The 12265-nt window shown below is 37.0% G+C and overlaps 1 protein-coding gene across 1 annotated transcript in view; it reads right to left on the reverse strand.

The window, feature by feature from the left end:
• LOC121300729 (microtubule-associated serine/threonine-protein kinase 4-like) overlaps positions 1 to 12265 on the reverse strand; it is a 163490-nt gene that overhangs the window by 108942 nt on the left and 42283 nt on the right. The window contains exon 3 of the mRNA XM_041229486.1: positions 10140 to 10264. Within this exon, the coding sequence (XP_041085420.1) occupies positions 10140 to 10264 (125 nt within the window). The remainder of the gene's footprint in view (positions 1 to 10139; positions 10265 to 12265) is intronic.

The following is a 12265-nucleotide window of genomic DNA, read 5'->3' on the forward strand; positions in this document are numbered from 1 at the left end:
ATGCTGCACCATGCATGGGAATGTAAAGCCTGTACATGGCAATTAAAATCTGTATTTTTTTTTTTTTTTATTAATTTTGTATTAAATATGAGGTCTTAGCTAATAAGAATAATACAAATACATACCCATTAGATTGTATAATGATGCCCTCTGATTACTACAAGCTTAAAGTACCATTAAGAATTATAATACATTTTGAAAACTTAATTCAGGCTGGAACATTTGCACAAACATAAACACTGTACTCTACAGTCTTTCTTTGCAAGTCGCTTGTGGATAATAATTTCTAATAAGTCACTTACTGATCCTTTTGCCTACAACACTTTCTCCCCCCCCCCCCCCCCCCCCCCATATCAATAAATTTTAAATTTTGGTTTATCATAGTGTTTAACGTATTAAATTGGAAAATATGCACACATGCACATAGCACAATGAACAATGTTTTATTTTTATGTATTCTGGGATCACACATGGGAGCCACAGTTAAAGCTTTCAAACATACCCATGCATTCTGTATATACACACAGGACACATGTTTGTTACAGCTCATTGTAAACCTCAGCTGAGCTGCAATATGGCCCTGTGTTGCAAGTTCACGGATTAACATTCACAAAACAACGTGACCCATAAGGGTGCGAGTCGGAGTTCTGGTTCAGCCAGTAGGGGTGAGATCTGTCCAGTATTTTAGTCCAGGGATGCACAGAATTTCTGGGTCTCATTTACTCCCAGTGGGTGGGTTGGCTTTTCTGTGTGATTGGCTGGAGTGGCTGCCTTACAGCAAGGAAGAAAAAATAAATAAAAATAATTAAAACAAAAAGGAAAGGCACTTTGCACCGAAGTGTGTTCCAAGAAAACTGATTGATGCAGCAGTAGTTACCACTAATGACAGTGTACAGAGAACCAAACACTGGGAACTGGAAAGGAAAATACTAATAAAAATAAGTCAGAAAGACTGAAAATATATACATTTGAAAGACTTAAAATACCAGCAACTGTCCCTCACAGGACAGGTGATATTTGGGTTTGGGTCTTCTATTAGATCAGGGTCACAGACCCAAGGTAACAGGTGGAAAGATGGCTGCAAGCGGGCGGCCCTGCACCATGTAAGTGAGCGTCTTGACCGTTTTGAGAAGGGTTTTGAGAAGGGGTTATAGAGCTTTATACCTCATCTCACACACATGAGAATCTGTAACGGAACTGCATGTTACACAGCTCATTGACAGTGTTATTGTAGGGGTTTTCATTTTTTCTGGTCCAAACCTGGTTATTGTGCATAAAGGCTTTGTGATTAAGTAAGCTCCACAGTTTAGCAGTAAAAAAGCTGAAGAGGAGACACACAAACCTGAGAAAGACATTTTAAAAAAAACATTTAAACTGGGTTTCAAAGCAAGCGATGGAGGGAAGCTCTGTCATACTCTATATTAGTGAAACAGTAATAGTTTAGGAATCAACACTGTCAGCCTGTGTGTTCATGAAATATTGAAATCCAACAAATACAGAGACACTCGCCACACAGCTGAATAATTTGTCAAGAGTCTGACATTTCAACTATAAATGCTTCATCAGCGAGTGACATTTTTCATTTACCAGCCTGGTTTTATATATGTACAAGTGCAGCGGCCATGATAAATTTCATTATGATCACCTCAAGATTTATTTATATCATATGTTTTCAAGGAAAGGTGATCTTGTCCCCAATGCTTTAAGCATTTGTGGAATTAAATAAGCCATGTTTTTATTTTTCATTATATTAAACTTGAATGCAAGCCAAGATATATATTCCAATTCCCTAAAAAGGATTAATGAAATCCTTTCCGGTGTTCACTTACTTATTTACTGTATTTTAGATTCCATCTACCAAAACAACAACTTTGAACTCATCAAAACAGAATTTCAAGATTTACCAGATATAACTAATCTAGTATCAAATGCACAGGATTTGTAAACAGCCAGGAGTAAAAAACATGATTCAAAATGAATAGTTAAATAATGATAACAAATGACCTTGGGGGGGGGGGGGATCAATGATACTACTTTGATTTTGTATTTCATTCACACAAAAAGATGTTTTCTTTGTATAATACTTACCTAATATATAGTGTATAAAACCACAGTTATCCTTTACGGACGTCACTTGTAATAAAAATGAAGGTGAATTCGCCGACAGTGACAATGCCCTGGATCAGGATTATGACAATCTTATCTCAAAATCTACCGTGAAAAAAAAGTATTGATTTCCTGTCAAACTTTATCATGGTGAGGAGTGATGCACACACAATTTGAAGGAGCAGTACACGCCTGGGGGCATAAGATATAAAAGGACAGGCTGCGAAAACACTCTAGAACAATAATAACCTAGCTTTGGGGATTAGTTAAATGCTTCCTCAGTAAGGGACCAAGGGTAGCTCAGCCGTGCAGACCGAAACAGCCGAATGCAGAAACGTGCAGTCTAAATACGTTGAGGGACCTTCACTCCAGTTATCAGATTGCTGGAGCTCATACAACAGCAAAGACCTGGGTGAGTGTAGGGAGACTCCACCTACGTGAAGGCAGAGGGAAACTTACAGTACAGTAGTGGTCAGCCCTACAAATGTTTATCTACCTCCTCCTGTCACAATTCTAATAGGATTAGGATGTCTCCAGCAGATCGGGGGGTTCGGCAGGGGGTTAAAGCATCTATATGTCCGCAGTTTAATTTCATATTCTATTTTCATATTCTAAATGCAGTATTCAAAATAAATCCTGGTCATGGTGTGATATTGGGAGATATATAGCAACTGAGTCCCAGAATTACATACTGGTAAAAAAAATAAAATAAAAAACCACAGAATTTCTGCCAATGTTAGTGCTGCAACAAAACTAATAAAATAACAATACTAATAAAAACACCTTTTCAAATTTTAAAAAGTGATTACAAGGGAAAGGGGCATTTTTTATAGCTTGCGCAATGCCACTTTCTTTTGTATTTAGCTTGGAGGGCACTGAGACATCAGGCATGCTCTCCAGCTGCCAATGTCTTCTGCCAGACGATGCGTTTTTTCAAAAAGATAAACATGGCAAAACGTCCTCCAAAAAACACAAGCAAGGCCAAAATAAATTACTAGTCACTTATGCAAAGCTTGTGATATAAAAGAAAGAAATAATAAAAAACTGACTGGGAGGCAAAGCTGTTGGCCCCCAAAGACTACCCTTGTAGTGACAATCAGGAATGGGGAAGAGTTGGGCCCTTCAAGGAATCTTTGCAGTGCAATGAAGAGGAGGAAGCCGAACGCTCAAGAAAAAGAAATGGAAATATCAGGGGCCTGCCTGCAGAGCCAATATATTGTGTTGTCTTTTTTTAACCTTAAGCAGTTTACTGTAAAACACACAGAACCTCATTTTGAAGAATGGATTCAACTTATCATACAGTACATGACCATGCTTGTGTAGATATTTCTAATGCTCCAAGGGTACTTCACTCCTTATACAATCTGTGAATCTGGTTGCAATTGGAATTCAATATAACAGTTTAAAAAAGCATCACATCAAAGCATATAAAACGATGTGTAGCAAATGTCTGAGAACTGTTGTAATAATGATACCAATAGGCGCTATTCTTTCGGCAGTATTTCTTATTCAACATGATTAGCTTACACATTAAATCAATGAAAAGCTTTTGCTTGGTTTCTCATGTTCTGACCACCCTACGCCCCCTAATTGAAAAGATAAACCATGCATGTCCTGCAAAAACACAAACAAACAAATACAATTAAATTAAATAAATAAATAAAGTTAAGGATACAAGATGCATTATTTGTATACTGCAACTGCTAAGAATACAAAGTAGCAATCTAACTTCCAAGTTTAAAACGTTTCTTAGTTGTCATTTCTCCAGTCTAATCACATCAGAATGCCAAATAAAGAAATATCATCTCAAAGAGGTATATAACTAAACCCTCCTCCTTGTCATTCTCTGAACCAAGCTGTGGATGTTTGAGGGTCTAATGGAGTAGCAAACGTGCAACATGGAACAATTCAAAAGACTTCTAGTATTAAGGATTTGGTTTTTTAAAAAAAAAAAAAAAAAGCCACGAGGGCAAAGTCACACAAGCTCATATGACTTTTAAAAACCCAAGCTTGTTTCCAAGGGATTCATGGTCCAGGGATTCTTCATTCTCTGCCCACATTCTTAAAGCATTAATGAGGCGCTCCTGAAAACAGAATTTCATTAAAAACTGGTCATTTCTGCAGGAAAATGTCTCCGAAACATGTTAATTCCCCACATGGTGGGCATGCCTCTGCAGCTGTCTGATATGGTTTACAGGATTCCTTGTTAAATCAAATGAAGGCTCAGACGCAGAGTATATAAATACCCAACAAATAACACAGACTCTGCAAAGCATGAAGATCTATGAAGGGTTTGTAACCACCAATATCACAGGAACTGAAACTCACAATACCAGAAGTACACTACAAGCATAGCTTATGGCAAGCCATACAAACCTTGAGTTTCGGTATTTCTCTCACTCAGGAGGTCCACACAACCTTTATTGATTTTGATTATTCAGAATACAACATGCTTCCAGACAATTGCGTTAGACCTACAGCCAATCATATTCATGCCAGGTGTCGATTAAGTCAATGACTGTGTTGCAAAACCTGAAAACATCTCCCCTATTGATGTTTTGTATGTTGGCTTAGAAGTCCTGCATTAGCAAACAGCTCTGGAAAAGCCAATAATTTTAATAGTGTAGGGTTGAGAATAATGTCCAACAAAGTGGTCATTACCTGCTAGATAATGGAACTGAAGGATAATAACTGTTTTATTCAAAACAAGAGACGATCAGTGAGGTTTATAATACCCCATTATAAATGGAAACTTCTATTCCACAGCATTACTTAGACAACATTTACACCACCATTTCACCCCCTAAACATTGCTACATGATGCCTAGAAAGGTAGAGCTGAAACTGAATATGGGAAATGTTAGACACTAGATCAAATAAAATATTTGTGAAAACAGCACTAAAAAGCAGAAAAAACATACATACATAAAACCAAGTAAAACAAGACAAACGGCATTGTATCCTATTGGTTTTGTAAGAGTAGTAAATTATGGTGGTGTGTATTCTTCTCGTCTGCATATGTGCTACTCCAAATAATTCACCCCTGGAATGTCTGTGCTGTGGAGACGTGTCCCTGACATTTAAACCGTATTTGACACATTTAAAGAATGCCACTCACCATTCACTGTGTATTAACACAACGCATGCCAATCAGCATATGCCAATCTGCATATAAACAGTGATTATTTCTAACACAGTATGCATGGCACTCTGATTCACAAACACAGGCTCTCCTTGTGGTTCAGTTTCCCCGACAAGGAGGGTCAAGTTCAGAAGGACAGATTAAACATAGAATCCAACAATTAAATGGAGGTCACGCCTGTCAATAATAAATCAGAAAAACGTAACAGAATGTTATTGAGGCGGCATGCTTGTTACGGAAAACCCCAGTAAGAAGTTCAAGGTTTTTCTGAGACTCAGCTGCAGCATTTTCTGAAATCCAGCTGCAAATATATGGCCTGGGGTGGGGGGAGTACTTTCCCTAGTGGTGAGTATTCAGTGTCTGGGATGCTAAATTATCAGGCTCTTCCATTAAAACTCTTCTTCAACTGTTCATCGGGCTAATTGTCTGATCAACTGTCGAAGAATGTATCATAAGCACAGCCTACTGGTCTGCCAACAACAGCGCAGAACTGTACAATTGAGGGTTTTCACCCATATGACCACAGAGCCATACTGGTGGTCAAAACAGCCTATTTGCGCACGGCCAGTGCTTTTTACACACTTAGAGAGCCATGAACTCCCCAACCTCGACTTCAGAGATATCTGGATCTATTTAGTTGAGAACCCCTCTCCCTACACAGCTTCCCAGGTGAAGGCACATAAAAGTACCGCTAGTTATAAGCATTTCATGCCAGGATGGGTAAACAGCCCGACTGTCTAGCATTTAGACAAGAAGTAGTTCAATGTTATCAAGACCAAGGTAGGGAATGCTATTGTTAGGAACATGACTGTATCGCTAGCTCAAACATGACACAGTTTTTACCTATAAAAAGATTGAAACAGGCGGAAGGTACAGCTGTTCCGTTTACTCGTTTTTCTTTCAATATTGAAATACAGATGAATATTTGCAAAATGCAGATTATTCGGCTATGAAAACTCAGAAACTTACAATGATAAACAGACTGTGATCCTAGGTCTTTCTCCCAGTACAGAACACTTACTGCAACAAAACAAGGAATGTCTTTTTTGAAACTACACTATTAAAAACAAAGAACAGTATAGCTAATAATTAATCACTGCTGATTCAAATTTAGATCCACAGATTCATTATTATTATTATTATTATTATTATTATTATGCACATCCCACAATCTATTTAGATTATTATTTTTATTATAGCCATTTAACACTATACTGAATAAATTATTTCTCCCAGCTATTTCTGGTCTTATGCTGCCATCTAGTGGAGTAACACGGTTATGTATGATGAGTAAAGGGTAAGTGTAAACTGTGTGTTTTGTGGCCCCGCGGAGGAGAGTAAAACGTTTTTCGCCACTGTTGATTTCACTTCGCAAGCCTGTCTCCCTTTTGCTTTTGTTTTATTCTTGTCAGTAGGTTATTTTATCGGCTCGAACGCTACATAATAATAATAATAATAATAATAATAATAATAATAATAATAATAATAATAATATTATTATTATTATTATGTACCGCCACGCTTAATAAATTGTCATTCACAACGACGTGCCTTTAGGATTCTGGTCACAAAGGATTTTATTTATGTATTTATTTTTAATGAGAATCACCAACCCGCTTAAGTGATCCCATTTGAGCGGATATTTTTTATGGAAAAAAAAATCAGCTATACAATTAAGCGTGTTAAAACTAACAATAATAATAATAATAATAATAATAATAATAATAATAATAAAATGAATAATCCGCCACTGGCATACGCAGTGCTTTTTCACCGCCAATAAGGCAGCGGGAGTAAATGTGACATCACATGAAAACCCTCGATAGTACAGATGGTGCTCTATGCGAAACATTGTGAAAAAGCTTTTTGAATTTTCAAAAAACATGGTCACACGGGTGGAAAATATAACGTCAGTCCTGAAAACTAGCTTTATATACAAACGACTGAGGATATTCAGAAAAGTGCAGGATAAACATTAGAAATCCCCAAATCTTGCAATTTGAATTACTCCCCGAGGGGTTTTGTGTCTTATTTCAAATAAAGGATTTAGGGATTTACAACTCCCAATATATTATTTATTTATTTATTTATCAGTAAATTACTTTAAATTACAGTAAATTGTGTCCTGCATCAGTGAATTGCCTTCAATTTATAGATTTAATCTGCCTATGTTTTGTATTGATAACAGAAGGCCTATGAAAACTCAAAACGCTACGAGCCGTTTCCAGTGTTTTAGAATATATCCGAGCGCTCTTTAATTTTCACTGAGCTGCAGAATGCCACAAACATTCCTGTTTAATTGCATTTCCCAAAAAAGGAGTTCAGTAAAATGTTCTTTGGTGCCAGTTGGAAGGGGAAAAAAAGTGCTTGCGTCTTTGAACACGATGTATGATAAAATAAAATAAAAAACTTAAAACAAAGCTCTCGTAAAAAAAACACTTTTGTAATGGGAAAACATATTCTTTCCTGGTTAGAGAGGATTCCTGAAATAGGATCTGGGGCCTATTCTTCGTAGCACTGTAGACTTCCCAACAGAATAATAAATAATGCTCTCCTCACAGCCTCCAGAAATCTCAGAAACACACAAGTTACATGAATTATTGTCACAAAATTGAATGTCAACGGCATTTAAACCGATTTTCATATAGTTTATATGAAAATAGTTTATATTGTGTAGAGTCTGCTAGTTTTTTTATTGTATTTTTAAAATGGTAAATAAAACTGAATCTTAAAGAATCCAAAAAAAAAAAAAAAACAACACTTGTATTAAAGCTATTAAAACTGGTTCCTCATTGAATCAAATAAAAAAAATAGCTTCAGGCACCCTCTGCCTTGATTCAATTAATCTCAGAGTAAAAAACAAGCCAACAGCATGTAAGATGATAAATATATAGAACACAAGCACTTTATAAGAAAATTACAGCATTCTTGGAAAAGCACCACCAGTATTTAATAAAGACACAATGTTCACAATGCAGAATGGCTATTAGATCGAATTACACTGCTTCAGGCTTACAGAACCTCAATAAATCGCTAAGTAAAAATAGTGCTCTGCTGGTTAAGATCAATTCTGAAAACACAAATTTTAAGGAAACTGTCTTCTTATCTATTAGTATTGCATGTGATCACATGATTAAATGACTGCAACAGGAAATAAACTTTGGTATCTATATGGAAACATTCAGAAAAAATACCAGTGTTGCATCTAAATATGGTAGAATATCTTCTGACGTTAGAGGTAATGTGAACATGTGTAGATATTGGCATATATTTTCCCGCATGCCCTCACCACACTAAATGTATTACATGGCCAATTTGCCCACCTCAGAAACTGCTAGTTGATGAATCAATTAGTCATGTGAAGCGTGTGCTTTCAGATTGACAGACGTGCAGCTGCGGTTGCAATTAACATGCAAATTACATTGTAGAACATTAACAAACAGTTTTCTAAACGGTTATAAAATATATTGTACAAAGAGCAAAGCACTACATTCACAAACAGAGCAACAGACATTATCAAATACACTGATCGTTTATTTCTTTATTTTTAAGTGGCAACTAATTTGACTTGTTTCACTTTTTTCTTTTTTTCACATCAACTATTTGCAATCAGCAGTTGTTCTACCCCTATTACACAGCGGACACAAAGTCATACAAATTCTTGATAAGCCTGCACTGGGCTCAAAAGCTGTAGTAAAACATATACACTTGCCCCCTCTTGTGATTTTTATGAGTACTACAAGTAATTTCTACAGCTGCAGACTTCATTAAGTACTGGACTGTTTTAAAACATTTTAAATGCTCTTTATTAAAAGAGAAATATAAGACGACATTAAACATGTTGCATTTTAGTGGTACCAGTCACTCACAAAATACAACGTAAATCTGCCTGCCCCAGAAAGCTGCTGGCAGTATCTGGTGAAGATAAAAGCCTCAAGTGTCGAGCTGAGTTGGCACCCACACGAGACATTTATTTTTAAGATAAACAGAAATCCCTTGTTTCAGGAATTTCCCAATTATGTAACACAATTGGCCTTCAAATATAAATCAGTGCGTGTGGTGTGGACTATTGTCCACTAGGGGCAAAGTGGGGATACCAAACTGGTTTAATTTCGGACAAAGAGTAAGACATATTTTAACCCCGACCTCTAATATAAACACAATTTTTGCATTAATATAGCATTCCTTTTTCTGTCTTTCTATTTTTTCTGTTTCATTTCTGGATACATCTTATTTTTAGAAAGCTAAACTTAGTGGATTATTTTTGCATTATTTTTCGGTAATCCGAAATTGAAGAAACCCCTGTTGTATTATAAATTAACTTATTCAACATTCCTTCAAGAATTAAACATATATTTGTCACAGTATCTTTACAATTCTTTATAACAGATTTAAGACAAAGTCTTTCACTACGCAGGTGTATTTCCATCCTGTTCCATTGAGAATTTTGAAAACTTACATTTGGAAGGAGTAAAGACTTCAGCACATTAGACTCTTCTGATAACCATCGACCTTTCTAATTAAAATGTAATTCAATTTCACATTTTTAATGGCAATCAAATGCTTTCTCTGCCGTTGCAGCAAAGCCTGTGGTTGAAGAGACTGTCCAAACAAAACATTGGATCTATATAGCCTCGTCTCAACTGCCTGTCAGCAGCCCCTCTTCATTGACAAATCAAGTGTTATGTCATATGCACAGCCCATTCAACGTAATAGATCTCATTCACTCCTATTTGTACCCTGAATTGCCGCACCTGTATCAAGAGCGAGCCAGGATGATATAAAACGCCATGGGATCTTATACCCACAAGATTCGGTTTATAACATCACCCACATTAACCTGCCACGCTACATTAATGTGGCAGACCAAACCAAAGACAGTGCTACTCACCAGGCTGGCAGTGAGGGACGGGGCTGATTTCCCAAGGGTTTGTGAGCGCATGCGGACCAGGTTGGAGGTATCGGCTGAGGATGTCCATGCTTGCTGGGCAGCAACGTAAGGTAGCAGATACTTCCCTGCAATTGAAATTGAAAAACAGTTGTGTTCATTTTATTACATTTAATTTGACCAGAAACCAGGAGAGATGACCTCCACTGCCAAGGCGTCTGATGAAAATGGCATGCAGTATGTGATGGCATTATAAATGTAGTTGTAATTATGTATTTTTTCTGCCCCATAGGGTGCTATATCAGCACACAAGCTGCAAAAAGGAAGCCTTCTTTAACAGACCTGATAACTGACCTAAAAAGTAGACTGCAATTTCAGTACAGGCAGTCCTCGCACTTACGACACAACTGGTTCCTGAAAGTCGCGTTGTAAGTCGAAGCACATTTTCCCAGTAGGAACAATGTTATAAATTAGGGTTACGTTCCTGACTCTTCAGCCAGATAATAAGGTTTTACAAAAATGACCCGTTATATTGTAATCATGCAAATATTTATGTAACTCTTTACACTCAGCCCGGTGGTTACACGCATATTACTCAGACACTTATCCAGCCTGTTTAAAAGTAGAGAATAGGGGCTTTCCAATGACGTATTCAGTGTGTGTATGTGGCACTCCTATAGCCGGAACTACGATCGCCTGAAGTTAAGCTCCTCATCACGTGACAGAGTTCACAGCTTAGGTTTCGTTTTGAGTCAATTGCTCTTATCAGACATTGTTAAGGGCAAATAATTAAAAAATAAATAAATAAATACATAAATAAAATCGCTAGACTAAGTCGGGGTGACCACAGCAGGTACAGCGGTTCGGACACCGAGCATGAGCACATGACGCATGGCTCGTGTCTCGCTGTATTGTAAATGCCGTATCGATATCGTAAAGTCGAAGCAGGGTAATAATGCAAAAGAGTCGTAAGTGCCGTGTGTCGTAAGTCGAGGATCGTCTGTATAGGAAAAAAAAAAAAAAAGTGTTAAAAAAATTCCATGCTCTACTCAAAAGAGCTTCCCCTGTGCATACCCACGTGTACTTTAATGGTGGTCCTCTAACCTGGCTTCAAAACATTAGTTTTCAGTATAAGGTTGTCCTATAATGTTTTCTGATCAAATTGAACTGACCAAACTTCTATAAAAACAAATTAACAATACTATATTGGTGTGCACAGAATTAACACAAAAAACGCAGCAGTAAGAGGGCAATATAAGACCTGGCATCAGACGGACGGGACCTGACCTGAAGACAATTCAGATGGACCGGACCTGACCTGACCACAGTTCAGATAGACAGGGCTGACCTGTCCACAGTTCAGATGGACATGCCTGACCTGACCACAGTTCAGATGGACCGGACCTGACCACAGTTCAGATGGACAGACCCTGACCTGACCACAGTTCAGATGGACCGGACCTAACCACAGTTCAGATAGACCCCCCGCTACTCATCTCTGATACAAAATCTTTGCCTAACTTTGAAATAAAATTCTTGTCATGTAATCCAGCATTTGCCATGGTAATCAGGAACAAGATTAAACCGAAATATCAAGAGTTACTGACTGTCTAAGCAATTTCAAAAAGAAGCACACAATCCATGAGTTAATATAAACCTTTTGATCAATAAACCATTGGGATATTAAATATTTTCATCTAAAATGGCAAATGAAAGCCATTAAAAGTAATGATTGCATAGGTTTTAATTAAAAGATTAACATTTTGCATATACCATATTTAATTGCCACTTTTGCTGCTAGCAAAATGTTAATGCAAGCAGAAAGTATGTAATAATTTATATTAAATTAATCTGGTTCACTTCTGAGGAAAAAATTCACTTGAAATGGTAGCATAGTCTAAGGGGTATGTCATATCAGATTGAAAGGTTTGTAATCATGAAGTAAAATGTAAATGTGAAAGAGACGTGTCACTAATATATCCATAGATAAAAAATAAAATAAAACAATGTGACACTGATACAGGTAATGTTAAATGGCCATGTAATCAATCTTTACTGAGAAAACAATAGAATACAACCAACTATAAGATGACTTATGTCAAAGCACGTGGACTGTATCATTGACATAA

Source organism: Polyodon spathula, chromosome 2 (assembly GCF_017654505.1).
Source record: "Polyodon spathula isolate WHYD16114869_AA chromosome 2, ASM1765450v1, whole genome shotgun sequence".
NCBI lineage: Eukaryota > Metazoa > Chordata > Actinopteri > Acipenseriformes > Polyodontidae > Polyodon > Polyodon spathula.